General features: G+C 38.4%; 1 protein-coding gene across 1 annotated transcript in view; it reads left to right on the top strand.

The window, feature by feature from the left end:
* The window catches only part of LOC120538587 (solute carrier family 22 member 6-A-like), a 52,072-nt gene that overhangs the window by 4,635 nt on the left and 20,978 nt on the right, over positions 1 to 26,459 (top strand). Inside the window, exons 2-4 of the mRNA XM_039767977.1 lie at positions 9,587 to 9,690; positions 11,621 to 11,775; positions 26,047 to 26,215. Coding sequence (XP_039623911.1) covers positions 9,587 to 9,690; positions 11,621 to 11,775; positions 26,047 to 26,215 — 428 coding nt within the window. The remainder of the gene's footprint in view (positions 1 to 9,586; positions 9,691 to 11,620; positions 11,776 to 26,046; positions 26,216 to 26,459) is intronic.

Here is a 26,459-nt window from a genome sequence, read left to right as displayed (position 1 = left end):
CGGGTGTCCAGTTTCCCTAGTTGTCTCTGAAGTAGTGGTGTCTAGATTTGCTATAAGAGGAAAAATGAATAGAAATGACATCTATGGAAGGGTAGCCAGAAGAAGCCTCTTCTGTCAAGAAAGAACAAAGCTCTTCTCTGAAGTTTTCCAGACTACCTTGACAGGTCTGCAGAATTGTGGAAGTCTGTTCTTTGGGTAGATGAGGCGAAAAATTGCCTCTTTGGGCACAATATGAAGGTCCATGTTTGGCAAAGAGTCGATGCAGCCTACCACCAACCAACTTGTATCTTGACTGTTAAGTTTGGTGTTGGCAGTGGCCTTGTGTGGAACTGTTTGTCTTTCTGTGGTCCTGGCCACCTTGAAACATCAGGTTTCCATCTTGAAGAATTTACAAACATTCATGTTAGACTGTGACTCTGAGATTTTTCAGAATGTAAGTTTGGATGATGTAGCGAAAAATCCATTTCATAGTAAAATGAAAATTTCTGATAGTTTTGGTAGTTTCACGTACCTATTTAATTGTTTCAGTTTGGGAAATGCTTGTTTTGCACTTGATAATGAGAGATGATTAATGAATCACACTGTCGAAGAGTCTTTACTCAAAAATGGCTTAATCACAAGTCATGGAAACTGAGTGTCCCTGTATTGCATGTTGCAGACATGACTAATCAAATACTTGCTATTCTATCAGTATGCACTTGTCAGTACTAATGCCATTGGTGAACTGGCCTAGTGTCACCAGGTAGTGTGACTGGTGGAGTGGACAGATTCTATACAGCCAGAGAAATATTTTGGGCAGCAACCAGGCTGCCCCTTTTAATTCATAGACCCTATCTGCACAAAGGAAATAAACAAAAGAAAAATGGGTCTCAGAGTGAGACAAACAAAGTGACTCTTGTCAGGGGGAACTCGGTCTCCATTAGAGTGGGATTTCAAATCAGCTGCCATCTTCAGGGGACCACTTATTTTTATTGTATACCAACCATAAGGAGCGGTGCCATCTTGGGTGGGTGCTAGGCATCTTATTGGGGCTGTCCCTTGGAACTGCACATGAAAGAGAACACAATGTTAGCAACAGCACCCCTTTTTCTCTCAGGGTGGTATTGCTTACCTCGACAGATCCTGGCAGGAGATCCTCAGGTGTATATGCATGACAATAGGAACACTCCCTTTCTGACTTAAATGAACCTTAACAACATTAACAGACACAATTTAAGAGGGACTTTTTAAAATAAAATTCTACACAACAGCTGCTGGGGCCTGCAGTTTTTCTTCTTTGTAGAGATATAACAACATCAAAAGCTTTTTATAATATTAAAGGTTTATTCAGGTCATTTGTACAGTATGGTAGAAGTTGGGGTGTTCTGTTTTATTAAAATAAATTTAATCAATCAAGAATTAAACAGTAATTTAAGATAAATAAGTTTCTGTTTAACATTGTAACTAGGGCTATGAATTGATTAAAATAAATAACTTAATGCGATTAACTAATCACATCAAACATTAAAACATGTAATTATAATATTAATATGTAAATCATGAGGTAAATACACAATAAATCACTAAATTAATGTAGTAACAACACAAGACATTAAAAATATAATAATGACATTGTTTAAACTTAAACAATGACCTTAAACCTGAACTTTTAACAAAATACTTCTTGATCAAGTACAACCTGAATTTGAAAGCCTTACTAAATGGAAAGTTGAAAAGTAGGGAATGAGAAAACAACGCCAATGTATCAGTTCTAAAATTGGCATAGCATATGAGACAAAGATATGTCAAAATAAGGACTGGGATGCCACAATATTTTTTAATGCGTTAAACAGGCCACATTAATAGCAAAACGTGTTCATTCTCCCAGGCCTAATTGTAACCTTTTTTAATTATTATTTTTTTGAAAGTGTAAGACAGCTTTCACACAATCCAAATTCATTATGTTATTATTATTACTGTATATTACTGCATGTGTAGGCTGGTCAGGTCATAAAAAGCTTTATTGGCTGCACATTTAATTATATATGAAATGTAACTGGGGCAGCATGTACCTTTGTGCAGTGGCATTTTTGATATGAATATTCTTGTGGGACCAGAGCAATATTCTCCTGTGTTTGTGTAGATTTCTCTTAATATTAACATGAACATATGTTGTAGCAGGCCTTGGTTTCAAAATAATCAACACGCAGAGAGTCTCAGAGTGGTGCATTTATTTTTATTTATGTCTCAAACTGTGGCTCTTTATTGCAGTCGTTATATCGTCATGCGCACCATGAAAACTATAAACAAAAATATAAACATAAATTTTTTTAACATTCTACAAAGAACCAGAACAAATGAAACAACATCAAATTAATTGCGTACCTCGCTCTGCTTACCAAGGGGGGCAACAAATGTAAAGGTCACCGTTTCAGAGACAGCGCTTGTCCTCACTGATTCTACACACTTCCGGTATTGTACTTTGTTACGTTCCCTATGTACGGAATGTTTTTACGGTCATTTACATATCTAACTAATAATATCTGTCTCTTTTTTGCTAATGACTAGTGAAATATAAGAGTTCAGGTGTCTTTCACTTCACAGTTAATTGAACAATAGGATGCTGGTACCTGGTCTGTGTCCAGTGGCATCAGATTGTTGTGATACCCTCTGCCATCAAATCAAGTGATAAGGCTTTCAAACATTTAGAAAACTGAGAACCTTCCAGCCACCCACTGCTCACTAAAATATATTGACTTAGGAATTTTTTAAATTGAAACAGCAGGTCCTCAAGATTAAAAATAAACTAGTTTTAGATAGTAAAGGACAATCCACAATATCATGGAAATGAATATGCAGGCTACACAGCTGGTAACAGTGCTAACTGTTGTGTGTTCAGGTGTTTGCAGGTCAGTGTGAAGCCAGCAAACAAAAAAAAAAAAAACAATTCTGCGTACAGTGCATACCTGTTCTTTCCACACCAAGATTTTACACTTCTTTGAAATAGGAGCATCTAACTGTTTATTTTCCACAAAGTGAAAGCATCACACTTAGGTTTCATTGGTGGCCTTTTCAAATGTAATGTAGTCCTTCTCAGTGGTGGGTGAAAATCAATACAAAAAAGAAGAATTACTTTCCAGAGTACACAAAATAATAATTTAAAATTTAAAATTTAGCAGCATGGTTATAGCTTTAGGAATTAAACAGTTCTTAAACCTGTTGCTCTTTACCTTTGTAAACCTTAATCTGCATCCTGATGGGAAAAGCTGGAATTTAGAGCAAAGAGGATGGCTACTGTCTGACTGGATTGAGATGGCTTTCTTTTTAACTTGTTTGCAATACTTGTCAGTGATAGGGGTCTGCTGTCAACCTATAATTTTACTGCAAGTTTTTATAATGATTTATATTCTTATTGCTGAGGGTACCAAAGCAACAGATAAAAACAATTGTAATCATGGATCAATGAAGAACTTATCCAAAAAATGTCATTATTGTTTTGTCAATTTTAAAACAGATACGTTTCTAAAGAAAGAAAATATTTATACAATACAATACAATACAGTTTATTTTTGTATAGCCCAAAATCACACAGGAAGTGCCGCAATGGGCTTTAACAGGCCCTGCCTTTTGACAGCCCCCCAGCCTTGACTCTCTGAGAAGACAAGGAAAAACTCCCAATAAAACCTTGTAGGAAAATGGAAGAAACCTGGGAAAGGCAGTTCAAAGAGAGACCCCTTTCCAGGTAGGTTGGGCGTGCAGTGGGTGTCAAAAGTAGGGGGTCAATACAATACAATACACAGAACAGAACATTTCCTTAATACAGCATAATAATAAAATTTTAGAAGTACGGTTTAACAGTAGATGATATGACATAATTAGGTTTGGATATTTTTAGAGTCCTGGAGACCTCATCCATCTAGCTGCCTCCCCATTTGGCCATGCCACGGCTGAAACGTTGCTCGATGAAAGGACCCTCTTTCCCATGATTCCTGTGATCCTCCATCAGGGATGACTTTACCATAGGCAGGCAAACAATTTGGCAGGTGGGCCGTGGCACCAATGCCACATTTGGGTACCGAGAAAAGAAACAGAATAGGTGAGGGTTAGTATTCAAATATAATTATCATGTTACTTATGTTTTAGTGCTAATGACTAACAACAGAGATGCAGTATGTACAGTTAATCAGCAGCTCTAGTCAGGATATGCTAAACTGAAGTAGTGAGTCTTCAGCCGGGATTTAAAGGCTGAGACTGAAGGGGCATCTCTTATGGAAGCAGGAAGACCATTCCACAGTTTAGGGGCCCTGTAACTAAAAGCTCGACCTCCCACTGTTATTTTATTAATCCTTGGAATCCTAAGCAGACCGGCATCTTGAGATCTTAATGTGCCTCAGGTTTGTAAGTCATGATAAGTTCAGACAAGTAAGCGGACCTTGGCCATTTAATGCTTTATATGTTAAAAGGAGGATTTTGAAATCTGCCCTAAACTTAACTGGGAGCCAGTGTAAAGATTTAAGAACTGGGTTATGTGTTCATATTTTCTTGTTCTTGTAATAATTCTTGCAGCGCATTTTGGATTAACTGGAGGCTGTATAGAGAACAGTTTGGACCAGCCAGTGAACACCGCATTGCAGTAGTCAATCCTACTAGAGATAAATGCATGAATTAATTTCTCACAATCCTGTTTATTTAGAAAGCCTTAATTTCCTAACATTTTTAAGATGGAAAAACATGTTTTGGACGACTTTGTAATATGTGCTTTAAATGACATGCTAGAGTCAAAGATAACTCCTAGATTGCGGGCTGATTCAGTAAAATTAATTGGGATTCCAACTGAGTTAAATGACGACAAAATATTGCTGTGATCAGCGTCATTCCCTCCAACAATTAACATCTCTGTTTTATCTGTATTTAAAGACAAGTAGTTCTCATTCATCCATTCCTTTAATTCACTAACACAACTAATTAAAGACAACATCGGAGAAACTTCATTTGATTTAAATGAAAGGTATAACTGGGTGTCATCTGCATACAGTGAAAATTAACATTATGTTTCCTAATGAGAGATCCCAGTGGAAGCATGTAAAGTGAAAACAGTAAAGGTCCCAGTACTGAGCCCTGCGGACACCATATTGAACTTCTGTGTATAATGATGGAGTACTGTCTGCACATTTCTGTACATACTGGAATCGATTTGATAAATAAGAACTGAACCAAGCAGCACGGGCCTGTAAGCCCAACATCGTTTTCTAGCCTGTGCAGTAAAATAGAATGGTCAATGGTGTCAAATGCTGCACTTAAGTCCAACAACATAATTACAGTGGAATTTCCTTCATCAGAGGATATCAGAATGTCATTTACAACCCGTGTTAGTGCCGTTTCTGTACTATGACCAGTGCGAAAGCCAGACTGGAATTTCTCAAATAAATTGTAATGCGTAAGGTGTGACTGAAGCTGACTGGCGACTACTTTTCTAGTATTTTAGAGAGAAATGGTAAATTTGAAATAGGCCTATAGTTATTTAGTATGTGTGGGTCTAGGTCTGACTTTTTAAGTAAAGGTTTAATGACTGACACTTTTAGTGCATCAGGTACTGTGCCATGCAGTAATGAACTATTGATAATGGTTAGAATAGGCTGCAAGAACATCCATTGCACTTTTACTAGTTTTGTTGGCACTGGATCTAGGGAACAAGTAGTGGGCTTCATTTTAGTAATTAAAGTTAAGACTTCCTGGTGAGTTACAGGATTAAAATTATTAAAGTGCTGAATGCAATGTGCAGGGTCTGCTAAGCTAGTATTTGGTTTGTACTGTGATGCTGAGATCTGGGATCTTATATTTTTAATTTTCTCATTGAAGAAGTTCATAAAGTCTGTACTGCTAATATCTGTTGGTATTTTGCACTGTTGATCTGAATTCCCATTTGTTAATTTAGCCACTGCTCTAAAAGTACCCTAGGATTTTTATTATTGCTATCTATTAATGTAGAATAGTATTCTGAGCGAGCTTTAAAGAGGGCTTTTTATATTTATTACACTCTCTGTCCATGCAATTTGAAAGACATGTAGCTTTGTTGTTCTCCATCTGGCTCCAGTTTTCGACACTCTAATTTAAGAGCTCGAGTATTTTCATTAAACCAGGGAGAGTTTCTATGTGCTTTGATCACTTTTGTTTTAGGGGAGCCACTGTGTCCAGAGCATCTCTCAAGGTCACATTATAATGTGATATTAGCTGATCTAAATTGTTTTCCACGTTTACATTTGATGTTAACTGATCTAAATGGTTTTCCACAATTACACTCGACTTACTCAAGGTATCTATAAATTTTGAAGCAGAATTACAATCTAGATGTCGCACTGTCTTTGTTTTAATCTGCGAGTGCTGGCATGGGCAGAACTAAATCAAATGTAATTAAGAAGTGATCGGAAATAACTACATTTAATGGAGTAATATTTAAATTTTGAATTTCAACTTTGTAAGTTATAATTAAATCTAATGTATGGTTATGATTATGAGTTGGACCTTTGACAATCTGACAAAATCCTACTGAATTTAACAAATAAGTAAAACATTTGCTAAAAGTGTCAGTTTCCACATCAATGTGTACATTAAAATTCCCCATCAGAACTACGTGATCATAATTTATAGCCAAATCAGACAGAAGGTTGCTAAATTCAGTCATGAACAATGAATATGGCCCTGGTGGTCTGTAGACTAGCACTATAATTGTGTTGGAATCTGTTTTAATATTTAAAATGAATGCCTCAAAGGATGTAAAGTTGCCTAAATTTTTAGGAGTGATTTGCATTTTGTTACAATGAATTATTCCAAGGCCTCCTCCTCGACCAGAATCTCTAGACTTATGAAGGAACGAGTATCCATCTGGTGACGCCTCAGCTAGGGGGACAGTGTCACATTTACTAAGCCAGGTTTCAGTAAGAAGACACAGATCAGATTTTGTACTTAATATATATCATTTACCAAAACAGCTTTAGTGCCAAGAGAGCGAATGTTCAATAAACAGCATTTAAAACTGCATGGTTCTTTCTGAACTGCTGATATATTTTTGTTTTAATTTGAATTAAATTTCTATTACAGATGCCCCTGGTGGAGTGTCTGGTTTTATCCCTTGGTCTAATTATACACCTTATTTTTGGTTATCAATTAATTTATGGTTTGTATCAAGACTAAATTTACTGGATGCCCCACAACAGGGATTATGGGTAACAGCTTCAGGAAAATAACAGGTGGGATAAAGAACAGCCTGTGATTTAAGATCACATGACTGCGGCCTGGATGGTGCTCTAATCAGTCAACCAGGCAGTTTTGCTGCCATATTTTGGGATAATACATAAGATCCCTCCAGTTAGGATGAAGACCATCTCTTCTGAAAAATCCAGGCCTTTCCCAAAAATCATCCCAATTGTTCACAAATGCTATGCTTTTATTTGCACACCAGGTTTCTAGCCAGCAGTGAAATCTGCTATAAATCACATCCCCTCTATATACTCTTGGTAAGGGACCAGATACAATTAAATTCCGACATTTTGTTTTAGCTTTGGTGCATAGAGATGAAGTTCCGCTTTAATACCTCAGATTGCTGTAAATAAATATCATTAGTGCCGACATGCAGCAATAAGGTAGATACTTCATCGTCGGCAACACGGTCCAATGCGGCCTTTATGCCAGAAATCTTGGCCCCTGCAAGGCACTTAACATTAACTGCTGGTTTAACATAGTTTGGAATTCTAACATTCCGCACTATGGAATCGCCAATTATGAGCACTTTATTATTCTCAGTTTCCACAGGCGCGCTGCGGAGAGCTGAGAACCTGTTCTGGGTCCAAATTGGTGACCTGGGTGCTGGGGACTAAATTTTGGATTCTTAGACCCCGTCTTACTGTTACCCACTCGCCCTGTGGCTGAATTGGTGCTGCTGATTTCGGCCTCGCACTGACTACAGTGGGACCTGGAGAGACTGAAGCGAATCAGATGTAGCCGAATTGTCTAAACAAGCCGAGTTGATCCAATTTTTGGTTTGCCTAATCGCTATCAGATTCCTAACGCGGTCCTCCAATTCGCGTATTTTCCCGACCAACTCTAAATTAACTAAACATTTTTGGCAGGTGAAGCTATCTGCACTGTCGGCTGGAAAACCTGAGCTGTACATAGTGCAGGACACACAACATATAAACGTGCCCTTGATGGGCAGAGAGCAGATAGAACTTACATTAAGTGATGAAGTCATCTTTGCTGTTTTTATAGGTGCTTTGGCGCTTTCCGTGTTCAGCTGAATCACCGTCGCTTTAAGTTTCCACCACCCGCTGAGCGATCGACTTTAATTTCTCACTGCCGGTTATTTCTACTGGTCAGCTGCCGGCTTTACCTCAGGTGAACTTCCTCGGGTGCTTGCGAAGGGCTACGTGCCTGTGGGAGACGCTGCCGCTCTCTGCTTCCGCTCACTGATTTATGCTGTGTTAAGATCAAAGTTTAGTTTGTTATCAATGATTGTTCCCAGATATTTGGGTTGCTCTACCATCTCCTCTGTCTCCCCTTTAATTAAGGCTGAGCCAGTGGATGGTGGAGAGCATGTGAAATCTACAACCATATCTTTTGTCTTAGAAGTATTGAGTCATAAATTAGAGTGATCACACCATTGTACAAACTCATTGCCAATAGGTCCATGGCTGCCTTCCTTATCTTGTAGAAGACTAACAATGACAGAGTCGTCTGCAGATTTCAGAATATGTCCATCTTTGTGTAAACTCCTGAAGTCATTTGTATACAGGATAAACAAAAGAGGCGATAAGCAGCAGCCTTGTGGAGTGCCAACAGATGAAAGAAACTTCAAGTTACAAAATCACTGAGGGTGAGGTATGTTTAACATAAAGCAGTGCTTTAAGAATGCTGTAGTGTGCTGATCAGAAGGTGCTCATGGTTCTGTGAGCTCAATTTGGGTCTGTACATCAGCCTTGCTGGAAGCGCAGGGGATGAAACGCATTTCCTTTCCAGAGCACAATGCTGTATTTCTTCTGTGTTGCGTTTTCTGTGAGAAGTGTTTTTTCTGTGATTAAAGCTGTGTGATACCCAAAACTAATTTACATCAGTCATTAATTATATTTAATGACCTATCCACCCAAGTATCCATTTGTCAAACCTGTTTATTGTCTTGTTGGAACTGCACATTCCATAGCCACATTGGAGGAGGTGGGTCCTCTCAGGGTGAGAGTCCTGTTAATGACTGGCAAGACCATCTGCTGTTGTACTTATTATATGCATGGGTGCCATTGCATTTTGTGTATGCCACACTAGAATGTTACATACTGATATACTGTTTATTATTATTTGTATGCAGTTTCTGTTTCTGAGGTAATACAAGCAGGGATGAATCATTCTGTGCATCTGCTTGTTTTCAATAATAAAAGAAGTTCAACGACCATTGAAATAGTGTCAACAACACCTCCTCGAAATGGCTATTATTATTAGCACCTAAACAGAATGCTGAATGTCTTTATAACTATTTCTATAATGTCACAAGCTAAGTGACAAAATTCCGTGAACAAAGTTATCATTTTCTGTTTCAACATTTTCTTCTTTTCATCCACAGTGGGATCTTGTTTGTGACATGAAACATTTCAGACACACAAGCCAGACTATCTACATGACAGGCGTCCTCGTTGGGGCGATCATCCTAGGTAGCCTCTCTGACAAGTAAGTACAGTCATGCACTTTATGAAAACCTTGTTGTATTTATAACCACAAATCATTGATTATGCTAACAACTTTATGGCTTCCACTGCTGTACACTAGATTTTGGCGTGATGATTGGTAATTTTTATTTATATAATCACTTTTTTAAATTCTTTTTTTTATCAGTTTTCTGCAGTACAGCTAAGAATTCCAAATGATTTCAAAGTAATTTGTTTTTTTTTAATATTTATTTCAAAGTAGTTCCCATTAGCATTTAAGCTAAACAAGAGAATAATCCATCTCAAGTACTGAAGGTTCATTGATGCAGGGTGCAATAGAGGGAGTTGTTCCTTGGTGTCCCTAAGCCAAAAGAAAGACCTCCTCTTCTGGGGTTGAGTTTGGAGTTGAGTTGAGATGAGGTTTTTGTGTAATGTTTATTCATGTAAGTAAAGGATTAGGGGAGCAAGAGAGACGTAAGATAGCAAAGGAAGACCACCTATGTAGGCAGGCCAGTGGTGTGGTAATGGTTTCTTGAGGTTTTCTTTACTGTGTACTTTGTGTTCTGTGTTTATCTGTCTCTTGTGTACTTCTTAGGAAAACCATTTTTGTATGGGAGAAATCATGAGGGTATCTATCTCTCTATCTCTCTATCTATCATCCACTCATTAAGCAAACTATTAGAAATGCAATACTAATACTGTTAATGCTCTCAAAGCATCCCCAATCTGCTGGAAACATTCCTTTGAGATTCAGGTCCATGTTGTCATACTTTGAACTGTGCAGTTTCTGCAGATTTCTCTGCTGCACATCATAAAGGTTTTTTATTGGATTCTGATTAGGAAGGCCACTGAAGAGCACTGAATGTTATTGTCATGTTCATGAAACCAGTTTTATGATGTATTTTGCTTTGTGACATTATCATGCTGGGAGTAGCCATTAGAATATGGGCAAGCTGTGGCCATGAAGGGACTCATATGATCAGCAACAGTTCTCTGATAGGTCATGGCATTCAAGCAATGATTGAAATTAATAAGCCCAAAGTGTGCCAAGAAAACATTCCTTACACCATTATACTACCACAAGCCTGGACTGTTTACACAAGGCAGGTTGAGTGAATGGATTCAGTCTGACTGTGCAATCTGTGTGCTTCAGCAGAAATCAAGATTCATTGACTAGTCTACATTTTGCCTGTCTTCAATTGACCAGTTTTAGTGAGCCTGTGTCCACTGAAGTCCTAGGTTTTGGGTATTGGCTGACAGGAGTGAAACCCAATATGGTCTACTGCCCATCCACCCAAAGTTCAAAGTGTTGCACTTTCTGAGATGCTTTTCTGCTCAATACAGTTTTACAGAATGGTTATCTTAGTCACCAGCTTTCAACATGAACCAGTGTGGCCATTCTAATCAGGCTTTTCTCATCAACAAGACATTTCCATCTGTAGAACTGCCACTTACTAGACGTTTTATTTTCACATCATTCTGAATACTCTAGAAACTGTTGTGTATGAAAAGGAGAGGAACAGTTACAGAAATACTCAGTAACCATCAACAATTGAAATCATTGAGTTCATATTTTTTCTCCAGTCTGGTGTTTGATGTGAAAATTAACTGAAGCTCCTGGCCTGTACCTACATGATTTTATGCTGTGTGCTGCTGCCACATGACTGGCTGATCAGATAATTGCATGGATAAGCAGGTGTTCCTGACAAATTGTTCAGAGAGTGTTTTTGTACCTTTTATATTTCTTTACAGATCTACTGATTGATCAGTAAGATCTTTTTTGATATAATTTTAAAATAGATTACTACTCATTACTAGCAAAATGTATAGTGCCTGAAAATAAAACCTAAATTCATTTTTACTGTCTTACCTACTGAAGAGTCATCATAATATAGGTAATAATAAGACAGCTGGGAAGCTAACCAAACATTTTTCCATGTTTTTCCTGTTAGGTTTGGCCGAAGGACACTTCTGATATGGTCATATCTACAGCTGGCAGTTGCTGGCACCTCTACAGCTTTCTCACCTTCCTACAGTGTCTACTGCTTTCTGCGTTTCTTGGCTGGCTTTGCTGTGTCCGGAGTTCTCCTTAATTCTGTGTCTCTGAGTGAGTGAATCTTTATAATGAAACTCTGCAGAAACTCTCAGATAAGACTAACTCGTCATAGGGTGCAGCACAGGGACACGGATGATCAAGAAACATTAGCCTTAGTTTTTATTTAATCAGATATCTGTTAAGGTGTAATGTGATACAAATGTCCAGAAGTAGTGCTCTATTGTATGTGGATTTTTAAAACAATGAATTAATACCATTTATTTAATTCTTTAAACTAATCCATAACAATGTTAGTCAAATTTCCACCTTGGGATAGGTAAAGTTTTATCTATCTAGTCCTAAAAGTCAGTCTTCTACTATGCTGTTTTGTGAAATCATGAATATCTAAATGTTATTTCAGTCCAATGGCTGGTCTCTCTACATCATGGGTCCCTTGTCCGGGTTTAAGTCCTGTGCACAATCGCTGTTTTTTGGAATGTTTACACTCCATGGAGTTTGCAGGTGTTTTCTTCAGATCCTCTAGTTTGCATACGGCCCACAAACACATGGATGGGCCGTGTAGGATCCAGTCCTGCTGAGATAGACTTCATCCCCCTAAATTAGACTAACTGCATTTGCAAATGTTTTGTTACATTAATTATGCTTATAATATTATAAAGTTATTTCAGACTTATAATAATAAGAAAGACAAAAGGCTTACAGCCTCAGACTGGAAGATAATCCACAAAATAAAAATTAACCTGACAAAAAGCATTTTCTCAGTATTTCTGTAATTAAAAACAGAAATGTGAGCTATAAACCATTTAAACATTAGATTTAGCCCACAGTACATTTAAGAGTCATGGTTAATATTGTAAGCTTCTATTGTTTTACATTTGAATTCCAATTAGAAATGTTTCAAGCACAACCTTCACATAAAGCAGATTTGCTCTTTTGTCTGCCCTTACTTAATGGGCTCCATGCGCATACTGGTCAGCCCAAGGAGGGCCTTATTGACCACAAGTTACAATTCTGGTCAGTCCCATAGCTACAGGCAGATTTCTTAATATTATTTCCATGCCTAATCATACAGTGGATTCAGACAGTACCCTTTCACTTTCAGCACACTTTGTCGTGTTGTAGATTTCATTTTAAATAGATACATTTACCATTTTTGACCATCAGTCTACACTCAGTAGTTTTCAATGACAATGTGAAAATATGTTTTCAGAAAGTTTTGCAAATTTATTAAAAATCAAAAACTGAAATCTCTTATTCGTGTAGGTATGCAGATTCTTAATTCACTACAGTGATACCTTGAGATACGAGTTTAATTCATTCAGTGACCGAGCTCTTAAGTCAACATGCTCTTATCTCAAATCGGTTTTCCCCATTGAATGAATTGAAATGCCATTAATCCGTTCCGGAACCCCAAAAAACACTGCAATTTTTTGGTTACATGTTTTTAAATAAGAAAAATGTACTTGAATATTGTATAAAAACACAATACAATAGAATGTACTGCAAAAAACTGGTTTTATTAAGTACAGTATAATGTACAGCATTTATCTTGGAGATCAGACGAGTTGAAGATGCTGACGGAGGTGGTGGAGAAAGGCTGACCTGAATAATTGAATGTTATTCACTGATTTTTGACCTTTTCGCCGCACCTTCCTCACTTTCATCTGCAGGGGTTTTCGATAAAAACCTGTCCATTGAGGTCTGTTTCATCCTCTCTTTCAGAATGTTTCTAAAATGTGTTAGGCAAGTGTCATTAAATACAGCTGCTGCACGATCAGTTGTAACTTTTTCAGGATGTTTCTTTTCAATAACGTCAATCGTTTGGCAAGTGTCATTAAATAGCCCTGCTGCACTATCTGTTGCAATTTTTTTTCAGGGCTATCTTTTAAATAAACTCAAGCATTAGGAAAGTGTCTTTAAATAGCTCCGCTGCACTTTCAGTTGCAACTTTTTCAGGGTGTTTCTTTTCTTTAAAGTTCAAAACTTTTTCCCACATTGCCAGCACTTCCTTTATCTCACTTTATGAGGTAACCTCCTCCGACTCTGGCTCCTCTACGATACCGATCTCCTGCAGAACCTCCGTATGTTGCTGCGTCTGTAATTCTTTCAACTCATCCGTCGTCAGTTCCTCTGAATGTGCGGCGACAAGCTCTTTGATGGCTCGTATTTCGAATTTTGGCTCGTAACTCAAGGCAAAAAATCGACCTAGTGACGGCTTGTATCTCAAAAAACTCGTACATTGGGGCACTCGTATCTTAAGGTACTACTGTACTTTGCAAAAGCCACTTTGGTGATTACCTCTTCGAGGTTTCAGTGGTAAGTCTCTATGAATTTTGCATACCAGGATTTGGGCAGTTTATCCAATACTTCCTGAAAGATTCACTCAGGATCTATTCAATTGGATGGGAAGCAGCTATAAATTGCCATTTTGAGGTCTCTCCACAGATTTTCTGATGGGGTTTAAGTCTGGACTTTGGCTGGGTCACTCAAGGATATTTAGAGATAGACAGATGTGTGCCTTTCTAAGTAATTTCCTCATCAATTCAATTTTCCATAAGTGGACTCCAACCATGTTTAAGACACTTCTCAGTGACCCACCTGACCACAATCTGGAGTGCCACAGCAAAGGGTCTGAATATTTACATAAATGAGAGAGTTCAGGTTTTGATTTTTACAGAATTTCCAAAAACGGTTTCACGTTGTCATTCTAGGCTATTGAGTGTAGATTGATATGCAAAAATGTCAAATGTATCCATTCAAAGTTAAATCTGCAACACATTAAAGTGTGCTGAATATGAAGAGGTCTGAATACTGTCTGAATCCACTGTGTTTTTAATGGGGACTTCGGTCCATTTGTGTCCTGTTTAGATACTGCATATGCACCCTGTGGTCATGTATATGTTCTCTGGGCACTCTGATTCATTTTCATATCCTAAAGGCACATGTATTATTGAAATGTATGAGTAATTGATGACCATTAATATGCAGCATCCTCCTTGGTGATGAAACAGAAGCCATTTTTGTGCCAGTAAACTCACCACACATTAGTTGGTAGGTTGTGAATTGGTGAGAGAGATAGCCAATTAGATGATTAGGGGACCAGAATGACAAGGCCTTAGTGGGAAATTTTGACAGGATATTGGGATACACCCTGCTCTTTACAAAGGATGCCCAAGGATCTTTTATGGACACAGAGAGTCAGGACCTTGGTTTTACATCTCTTTCTAAGGACAGCATCTTTTTTACAGCACAGTTTCCTTGTCACTGCACTGAGGCATTGGAATCCAAATTCAAACCACAGGGTAAACGCCCCCTACAGGTCACCACTTCCAGCAACAACCCAAGCTTTTCCTGTTTGGGGCTGAACATGCTTAGCTTCAGGTGGGTGACCTGTTCTGAAGTGCAAGTGTATGGCTGCTGGCCATTGCAAATTGACATCAATAATATTAATACAAAAGAATAAAAAAAATGATCAAAGATGACATAAAATATGAATTTGAACCCTAACCAGGGGAGGACCCCAGGCTGTGATATAACTGTTGTGTGAAAATAGTGAAGTAATAATGTTGTTTTTTGTGTAATTTAAACGTTGAATACATATTTGTTCACTCTATGCTTACGGAGCTGTGCTTACATAATTCCATTTGGTTTACTTTGATAACTAGATATATAACTAGTGTCACACATGTGCGATTAGGAGGCAGTCAAAGAGCCTAAAGGTGAGTGAAACATCGCGAGATAGAGGGTTGTCACGTGGTACTTACCTAAATCTCTTTTGCCCGACAGAAAACTGGAAGAAAAATAACTCCTCCACTTCCGGATTCCAAAATGGCCGCGACGACATCACTTCCGGTTCCACCATGATGACGTCACTTCCGGCTCCATCAATTCACATCACCTCCGTCCCATCCCGATGACGTCACTTCCAGTTCCTGTTTCAAGACGTCACTTACTGCCAACCATTTCCTGTCCCATAATCCTTCCCTCTATAAAGTCGCCATTTTTTCTCAAGAAAGTTGTTCGTTGTTTTATTTAAGACTGGACGACAATATATGGGGACGGTCCCCAAAACTTTTTCTTTGTGGGAATATTATTTTTTCAAAAGAAACCTTATTACACTAGATATATAACTTTTTGCTTTTGCAGCGGGATCAGTGAGCCGTTGTATAAATGACTTGCATGTGCCTGACTTGTTTTGGAATCTATTTGTCCAACCAGTAAAAGAGGAAAATACACAAAATATGCAAGCTGAAATTAAATTAATTAAAATAGGAAACTAACCTGCAATTGAATCCGCACAGAATGTTTCTCAATTTTAAAGGAATATTCCACCCAAAAATGAATTTTTTTTAAAAGTTATTTACCTCAAATTGTTTGTAGTGAAGACTGTGAAAAAAACTCAATATCATGTTTTCAACAGATTTTATTTATATAGCAATTTTCATACAAATGATGTAGCTCAAAGTGCTTTACAAGATGAAGAAACATTTATATAAAATAAAAATATAAAAATAAAAATAAGATAAGGCAATGCTAAATAACAAAGAATAAAGTAAGGTCCAATGGCCAGGAGGACAGAAAAAAACGACAAAAAAATAAACAAACTACAGAGGGCTGGAGAAAAAAAAAATAACAAAATTTGCAGGGGTTCCTAGGCCATGAGACCACCCAGCCCCTACTGGGCATTCTACCTAACCTAAATAATGTAAATCATTCCTCATGGTTTTCAGGCTTTACGTTGAAGAATTAGATGATGATAGTCATGTGGACATCTGGCCTTCAATCCTTTAATGTAGGGACTGCATGGTGCCTCGATGAGGTGGTGGTGGCACAGGTCATAAAAATGATAATTCAATGCATTTACAGAATATCAGGATTACACTAAAATGTAGCTATGAGAAAGCCATGTTAAAATAATGGGTTTTTAGCAGTTTTTTAAAGTGCTCCACCATATTAACCTGGCAAATTTCCATCAGTAAACTATTCCAAATTTTAGGTGCATAACATCAGAAAGCTGCCTCACCGCTTCTTTTAAGGTTTAGCTCTTGGAATTATAAGCAGACACTCATTTGCAGATCTAAGGTGAATGGCATTCTGAAAAATAAGATGGAGCAAGATTATTTAAGGCTTTGTAAACCATAAGCAGTATTTTAAAGTCAGTTCTAAATGGCACAGGTAACCAATGTAATGACATCAAAACTGGAGAGATGTGCTCAGATTTTCGTTTCCTAGGCAGTTGCATTCTGCACAAGTTGCAACCAATTGTCTTTCTGGGTAGTCCTGAAAGGAGTGCATTAAAATAATCTAGTCAAATAAAAACAAAAGAATGAGCAAATTTTTCAGCATATTGCTAAGTTATGCTTAAGTTATAAGGGATCTTTAAGTGAAAAAATGCTGTCCTGGTAATCTGATTAATGTGATTTAAAATTTAGGTCAGAGTCAATAATTGCCTATTAATTCTTTACCTCTGTCTTGACTTTTAAGCCTAATGGATCAGGTTTATTTCTAATACCCTCACTATATCCATTTTAGCCAGTCACTAAGATTTCTGTTTTCTCCTTATTTAGTTTTAGAAAATGACTTCTCATCCAAGACACTTGTGTCAGTGAGACAAGAGAGTCTGGGTCATCAGGCGATATTGATAAATATGATACAGCTGTGTGTCGTCAGCATAGCTGTGGTAGCTCACGTTATGCCTTGTGATTATCTGACCTAATGGAAGCATGTAGATCGAAAAGAGCAGCGGACCCAGGATTGGTCCTTGTGGAACACCATATAGAATATCATGTGTCTTTGAAGTACAGTGAACCCTCGTTTATCACGGTTAATCCGTTCCAGACTCTACCGTGATAAATGAATTTTCGCGAAGTAGGATTCTTTATTTATAAATCGAATATTTTCGCAGTCAGGGTATAGAAAACCTGTTTACGACCTTCTAAATACGTTTTTTAACATTATTAGAGCCCTCTAGACATGAAATAACACCATTTAGTCACCATTACACTCGTATTACCCAATATATTAGACAAAATAAGAGAAAATAAGACATATTAGACATTACAAATATCATATTACTAGCTGACTCGCCTTTTAAGCGAAAGACTTTTATCCTCAATTTTTGTGCGCTCCATGTGTACATCAGGCATGCAAGTGTAGAGAATGAGAACATCAAAGTGCCCATTCATAACATCTCCCGAAAACCTAAGTTTTTTTTTATCCCCTCAAGTGCCTGTCCAAAGTCGTACAATGTCAGCCCAAATCTGTACCGCTAAAGACAGAGTTTCATGCACTAAATAAGCTATAGATGAGAATAAGCAAGCACCATCTCCCCTGATATTTACTAGGCGTTGAGGCATTTGTACTTAGGGTTGCCACCCGTCCTTTAAAATACGGAATCGTCCCATATTTTAGAATGAAATTGCGCGTCCCGTTTTCAATCAATACGGGACGGGTTTTGTCCCGTATTTTTTTTTATCATTTTTTTAAAGCAGCGTATCATGCAAATCATCCCACACGTATTTTATGAAGATGCCTCCTTTCCTACTTTTGATTGGGTAATACTTGATGTCATCGTTAGTTTGATTTGTCTTTTTAACTGTCCATTGAGGAGGGCGGCTCTTTTAAGTAGAGTCTGCAAATTGTTGGCAGAGAGTAATATTAAAAAAATGGCAGATGCTTCTCCAGGTAACCCCCCGTGTCTTAAAGTTTCAGAGCTTAAACGCAAGCGGCTGCAAAAATACCGCAGAGAGTGGGAGGAAACAAATACTTGGCTGCAGAGTGTTAGCAGAAATTGTTATCAAGCCAACTGCACAATTTGTCGGAGAGCGTTCTCTGTGATAGGGTTGCCACCCGTCCTTTAAAATACGGAATCGTCCCGTATTTGAGAATGAAATTGCACTTCCCTTATTTTTTTGTATTAAAAGTGGTAACCCTATTTGTACTCCATCAACATTAATTATTTCCAGAGACATAATTTTGTCTATTTTTCCAGGATATCAAAAGCAAGGGAACGATGAGAGCAGTAGAACTCTGCTCATATCGCGTCGCTTCGTACCTCAATCAGCAAGTAGTAAGTCTGTAATAAGCGGAATACCGCTGCGCTTTGCACACACGAGACGGAAGGACAATCCCGAACGCTTTTTTTATAGTAGATTATTGTACTGTACATTTAATTGCACACAACCACTAACCTATGAAGGTACGACCTCAGTGGGAGAGTCTTCAGAGGTGGTGCAGTATCTTCAGCAGGTGCGTTGTTGTCTTCAGTGAAGAAGTACTAGGCAGTGGGTGTCTGGGTGCGCGGCTGAAGAACATCTTGACAGGCAGTTGCTGGCGCTGTCTTTTCATATGCGTGAGGAGGCTTTTGTAGGGTATTGCCATCTTTAATCATATTCAAGAGTTTCACCTTCTCCTGGATAGTAAGCATCTTCCTCCGGCGCTTAGTTTTATTGTCATAAGGCTTAGAAAAAGCAGCACGTTTAGGAGCTATCGTAGGGCTTAGATAAAAGTTCTCAGAAAGCGCATGCGTAGTGACGTAAGCGTGTATGAGAAAAAAATTGCGATAGAGTGAAGCCGCAAAAGTCGAAGCGTGATATAGTGAGGGATCACTGTATAATTATCATAACTAACAAGGAATTTTTTACCTGTTAAGTAAGACTCAAACCAATTTAAGACACTGTCAGAGAGGCACACCCACTGATTTATAAGAATTTATAAGAATATTGTGATCAATGGTATCAAATGTGGCACTCGGATCTATGAGAATAAAAACAGACAAACGGCCTCTGTCTTCATTAATGCGCAAGTCATTTACTACTTTAACCAGTGCAGTTTCTGTCCTGTGATTTGTTCTAAAACCTAACTGAAACTTGTCAAGAATAGCATGTTTATTCAAGTGATCATTTAGCTGCATAATGGCTGCCTTTTCTGGAATTTTACTTAAGAAAGGCAGGTTAGAAATAGGTCTAAAGTTGAGTTGAGATTATTTTTCTTGAGCAGGGGTTTAACAATGTCAGTCTTAAGACAGTCTGGGAAGACCTTCATATCTAACGATAAATTTACTATGTCAATCACAGTATCAATTAGCACGTCAGATGCTTCTTTGAAAAGCTTGTAGGCATTGGGTCATGGACGCAGGTGAAGGGTTTCAGTTGAAAAATTATTCTATATAGATTGGGTAAATCTATCCTGGTGAAAGAATTTATTAGCTTAAAATGGAATACCAGGGTTTAATAAGATCAGTACTGGGGGATGTACTATATTATTTCTAATATTCATTTTGTGTTTTAAAAAATACAACAAAAGCTGTAGAAGTTTCACTGGGTTTTTTGGAAGCATTCCATTGAGTGACCAGGGTTTAGCAAACAACCAATAGTAGAGAATAAAACTCTCAGATTACTAGCATTGTTATTTATAATTTTAGAGAAGTAACACTGTTCTCAAGACTATGTTGTTATATTCTGTTATTTTAGCCTTCAATATTTCATAGTGTGTGGGGGAGTGGTAGTGCTGCTGCCTTGCAGTTAGGAGACCCAGGTTCGATTCCTGGGGCCTTCCTGCATGGAGTTTGCATGTTCTCCCCGTGTCTCCAAGGGTTTCCTCCGGATACTCTAGTTTCATCCCAAAGACTTGCAGGTTAGCTGCACTGGCGATTCTAAATTGTCCCTAGTGTGTGCTTAGTGTGTGTGAATGTGCCCTGCCCAGGGTTTGTTTCCTGCCTTGCACCCTGTGTTGGATGGGAATTGGCTCCAGCAGACCCCCCCCCATGACCCTGTAGTTAGGATATAGTGGGATGGATGGATATTTCATAGTAAACTATCAATTTAGTTTTTCTCCATTTACGCTCAGCTCTCTGATATGTTTTCTTTAAATCAGACACTCTTTGGTTCTTCAATGGTGTAATAGTGGTGGAGGATTTTTTAACTGTCTTTTGAGAAGCAACTATGTCAGCGGCAGCTCTCACTTTAGCATTAAAATTTCCGACCTTACTATTTAAATTATTATCACTATTGTAGTAAGCACTGCAAATGGACTGGTTGCTTAAAATGGTAGCAAGCGTTTAAGTTGCAAATGAATCAAAGAAGTGTTTTTTAACAATATGCTTCTCATTAATTGTAGCTATCAGTATTTGTACATTAAATAGTAAAAGAAAATGGTCTGATAAACCAATATCCATGATCTGCCTCACATCCATTTTTAATCCTTTAGTAATTGCTATATCCAGTGTGTGCCCCCACCTTGTTTGTTGGCTGACTAGTGTTCTGGCTCAGATCAAAAGAGTGCAGTAGGTTAATGTAATTCTTCAGCTTTCAGGTCACACTGATTATCCATATGAAAATTAAAGTCATCAACAATTAGGAACCTGTCATAGTTAGTTATTATAATTAACACTTAGTCTAAGAATTCCTCAAAGAAAGTCACATTATGTTTAGGAGGTCTATACATGGACAATATTAGAGACTGAGAAACACCTTGAATAACAACGGCAAGACATCTTTACACTTTGACCGACTCAATCAATATTAAATATTTATATAAATAAATATTTTATAAATCTTCACCTTTCTTGCCTTGACGAATCTCATGAGTAAAGCTATAATTCGGAGGTGCAGATTTCAATTAAACTAGCCACACCATCAGCGGTGAGCCATATTTCACTTAATGTAAGAAAGTTTATTTTCCTATCACTAATAAGATTGTTGAGGAAAAATATCTTGTTGGTTAACTTTTGTGACAGATAGGGGGCAGTATCGTTCCTTTGAACACTTGTCCAAGACGTCAGACATGATGTAAAAGTCCAAATATTGACTTTATTTATTAACAACAGTGCACTAAGCACGCTACTCTCCACAATACTCATTAATTACTAAACAATACACTAATCAATAATCCTCCAACTCCTAGATGCGTTGCCACCCTTCCACCCAGCTCAACTCGCTGTCTGGGAGCTCCCACAATCCTTTTATATTCCCTGACCCGGAAGTGTTCCAATCCCCAGTCCATATGATCTCCTATTACTTCCGGGTCAGATAAAAAGTCATTTTCTTCACTCCGGAAGCACGTCATTCCTCTTGTCCATGTGATTCAGACGTACTTCCAGGGTGTAAGGAAAATAGTCACTGCTCCTCCCTGCAGCGCCTTCGGCCCCCGTGGTGTCCAGCAGGGTTGTAAAGGAAAACTCCAACGTCCATAATTCCCTGCTGGCATTCGGAGCCCCTCTATGCTGCAGGGAGGGCTCCACCTGGTGGCGTGGGGGTATCTATCACACTGTCTAACATTTAACATTGCCATATTGAAGGTCTTGGAAGAACAGAACTGAACTGGTGAAGCTTTATGGCTGTTGGAAATGTTAATTAAGTTATTCGTATTAATGCCACTTTGTGCAGATTTTTTATTTAATCTATAGTTTGTTGTTTCTGTTATACGTTGCACATTTAGGTGAAATGGTAATTAAATTATTCATATATATGCCTCATTGTCTGGATTTTTTACTTAGACTGAGGTTGGTTATTATAATATTAATGGAGAGAGTGCAGAATGCAGAATATAGTTAATAAAAAGTATGCTTTAATTGAAGCAGGCAGTGGCTGTGGCCAACAGCGAACAATAGAAAACAATATCAAAACAAAGTTATTTTTGATGCATAATCAACTTCAAGTCATCCACACTGAAAACGGGCAAAATGCATGCATTTTTGGCTAAAATATTGTTAAATTGTTTAAATTGTTAAACCTGGAACCCTTCACACGGGATTACACTTTTAAACTGAATACGGGACTCTTGACCAATGAATGAAGGAGGACAGGATTAAGGGTGTAAAATGACTTTTGTAGTTGTGTTCTTTTATACTCACTGGGCAACATGTCCCATCATGTCTTTGGGTGTTGACCTTAACACTAGAATTACCAGAGCCTACGAAAAAACTCGTAATTCCGTCCCACCTTAAACTGCTTCTTAAATCCCTTCACACCTCTCCGCCAGCGTCCTTTGTTCTCTAAATGTGCTGATAAAGAGAAGCTAGGAGCAGCCGGCTATTCCATCCCCCACCAATTTAGAACGTGCACGAACTTCTCTCAGCTCATGCCTTGATTGAGTATCAGGGAGTGAAGTGGAGTTTTAGAGTGGAAATAATAGATCGTTGTTTGGAACACACGCATTTCATGTCTGTTCCGTTTCTACAGTAATCTGTGTCAACACATTGTTAAAACAGAAACTTTTTTTATATTCTAGTAGTAGATGACAAAATGTAGGCATAAACTATATAATGTATGAAGCCTGAAGTCCAAATAGCAAAGAAACATTTTCACAAGAATAACACAATTGCACTTTTATTCAAACATATAACTGCAGAAAGAAAAAGCCGCCTTAACATGCGACATTGACACCAGTTTGCTATAACTGACTCCGTGGTTCAATAGATACAGCCCCCGCTTGGAAATCAAGGGGTCACGGGTTCGATCCTGCGCCCCTCCCTTTTGAGAAGTAAACTGTTCTTAGTCTTACTGTTTTAGAATAAAAACATACACTTGATTTCAGTCTGTAACGGCCGGTGCAATTTATGGTCTTTGTAAAGGTTAGCTTTTTTTTTTTATTCACTTTTCACTCTCTCAGTCGCGTTCAGAATCAATCCATACAACCCCATCTGACACGGCTGTTTTCACTAAAGACGCTCTATAGCTCTGCAGTGTACCACGATGCATACTAACGCCCCGGTTCTGACACACAAACGCTGGCGAAGCTGCCTTCTTCGTATCTCACCGTCACTTGCTTTTCTTTTTATTCAGTTTTATTGAGTGTTCCTGCTGTATGCTTTTTCTTTTGCACCCCAGGACATGCAGAAGAAAGAATGGTAAAGACCAACTTCGGCGCTATATGCAATCATCAGACACTCCCCATCTGCCCGTGTCGTTCAAACACAGGAACATATATTGGTGTAAAAGTATAACAAAAGTGCACTTTATTCAAGTGCACTTTTTCCATCGCCTTTTCCTGTAAGAAGCAGTGTACACACTTCTCTCTATGCTGTGGTTTCTATTACACACCTGAAAGAAAGACAATATATGTGAATATCGCACTAATGCAATATTATTTGAAAACGAACAGCGTCAGATCGGGTGTGAATTTATTCAGGAACTGGAAATTCTCTGATGCGGGACCTTCCCCCAGGGAAGAAAGTACAGTGTCAGGTGCTCATTCAGTGTAATAGAAACCATAGCACAGAGAGGTGTGTACACGGCAACAAGTACACGTGTCGTAAATGTAGGAAGGACGGTCCTTGGGTGTGTGGGAACTGTTAATATTTGAATGTGATGATTTTATATAGCACGGAATGAAAATCTGCACTTCTTAGCATTGCACCATGGAAGATGTCGTATCAATCGCCTACTGTATCTTGCTTTCTTTTTCTTGGTTATACAGGTAGTTTTGAATAAAAGTGCACTTGTTTTGTTTGCGAAATGAAGTGTCTCGTGCACTTTTCGTGGCATTACACGTATTTTTGAGCATGCCCGTTTGAGCAGTATAAAAAGTATTGAAAAGTATAACAAAACAACGGGCAGATGGAGAGTGTCTGATGATTGCATATAGCGCCGAACTTACTGCTCTTTACTATTCTCTCCTCTGCGTGCCCTGGAGTACAAAAGAAACAGAATACAGACGCGCTATAGCTTTGTGCTGTACCACGATGCATACTAACGCCCCGGTTCTGACACACAGACGCTGGCGAAGCTGTCTTCTTCGTATCTCACCGTCACTTGATTTTCTTTTTATTCAGTTTTATTGAGTGTTCCTGCCAGTCCCGCATGTTGCTGTATGCTGGATATGTTCATATGTATTGTCTCTTTCTTTCAGGTGTGTAATAGAAACCACAGCATAGAGAGAAGTGTGTACACTGCTTCTTACAGGAAAAGGCGATGGAAAAAGTGCACTTGAATAAAGTGCACTTTTGTTATACTTTTACACCAATATATGTTCCTGTGTTTGAACGACACGGGCAGATGGGGAGTGTCTGATGATTGCATATAGCGCCGAAGTTGGTCTTTACCATTCTTTCTTCTGCATGTCCTGGGGTGCAAAAGAAAAAGCATACAGCAGGAACACTCAATAAAACTGAATAAAAAGAAAAGCAAGTGACGGTGAGATACTGAAGAAGGCAGCTTCGCCAGCGTTTGTGTGTCAGAACCGGGGCGTTAGTATGCATCGTGGTACACTGCAGAGCTATAGCGCCTTTAGTGAAAACAGCCGTGTCAGATGGGGTTGTATGGATTGATTCTGAACGCGAAGTGCAATTGTGTTATTCTTGTGAAAATGTTTCTTTGCTATTTGGACTTCAGGCTTCATACATTATATAGTTTATGCCTACATTTTGTCATCTACTACTAGAATATAAAAAAAGTTTCTGTTTTAACAATGTGTTGACACAGATTACTGTAGAAACGGAACAGACATGAAATGCGTGTGTTCCAAACAACGATCTATTATTTCACTCTAAAACTCCACTTCACTCCCAGATACTCAATCAAGGCATGAGCTGAGAGAAGTTCGTGCACGTTCTAAATTGGTGGGGGGATGGAATAGCCGGCTTCTCTTTATCAGCACATTTAGAAGACAAAGGGCGCTGGCGGAGAGGTGTGAAGGGATTTAAGAAGCAGTTTAAGGTGGGACGGAATTACGAGTTTTTTCGTAGGCTCTGGTAATTCTAGTGTTAAAAACTGGAAACAAGTGGATTGCTTTTGTGCAGTTTTGCCACTTCCAGATATCAAGTCCACAGTATAATTTGTACATGGATACATGGCTAACTCCTACATTGTAAAGCGTGAGAAACTGGAAATGGGTTTGCATTTGAAATTGGTCATCAGTGACACTGTTTTGAAGGAGTATGGAAACCATGTCAAGGAGAAATTGTGCTTATTGGTTATGTGAAATGGATTTTCTGGAGTATGTTGGTGGTGGGGAGCTTGTCAGAGCATTCAGCCCTGGTCAATATTAACTTGAGAACTTGTGTCAGAAAGTTCACCAAAGATCATCCTTATGAAAAAATACAGACAGTCTAAGATAATAATAGCTTAGTGCATGTTTATTTAGATGTTCTGAGCGTATTTAGTATTATTTTTGTTTTTCTATTACCAGTGGTAGTAGACAGAAAAAAATTTGGGGGGGATGTTGCTCGCAATGTGAAAATACATAAACCATGATTCCATCTATAATTAGTTGGAACAGTCATAAAATATATTTTGGGCTGGGAGGTCCAAAACTGAAATGTGCTACAGGCTATGTCTACAGCTAATTCAAATATATGCAAATAATGAGTCACTCTTTTTGCAGACCTAGAATGGATCCCCATCAGATCACGTACCATTTTTGGTGCAGTCTTCACAGCCTGCTTCACCCTTGCCCAGATTGTACTGGCAGGAACAGCATTTGTGATACAAGGCTGGCGTAAACTTCAAATTGCCCTCTCCGTGCCCATCTTTGTCGCTTTTGTCTACAGCTGGTGAGTGACTAATGGCTCAGAATTGGGTACATGTGTATTTTTAGCTCTGATTTGGGCTTTGTGCATTAATTGGTTCTCTGCATCAAGGCAGGCTAGAAAATGTAAAATGAATGAATCATTGATCTGTTTGTGATTTACTGGACTGATTGTATGTTTGATTGCACTTATTGTCCTTATCTTTAGTTTATAGCAAAGTGTGTTTGATTGTTGTGTTCTAAATCACCTGTGGAAATGCAGACAGTAC

This window comes from Polypterus senegalus, chromosome 11 (assembly GCF_016835505.1).
Source record: "Polypterus senegalus isolate Bchr_013 chromosome 11, ASM1683550v1, whole genome shotgun sequence".
NCBI lineage: Eukaryota > Metazoa > Chordata > Cladistia > Polypteriformes > Polypteridae > Polypterus > Polypterus senegalus.
This window is presented reverse-complemented; position numbering and strand designations above follow the sequence as displayed.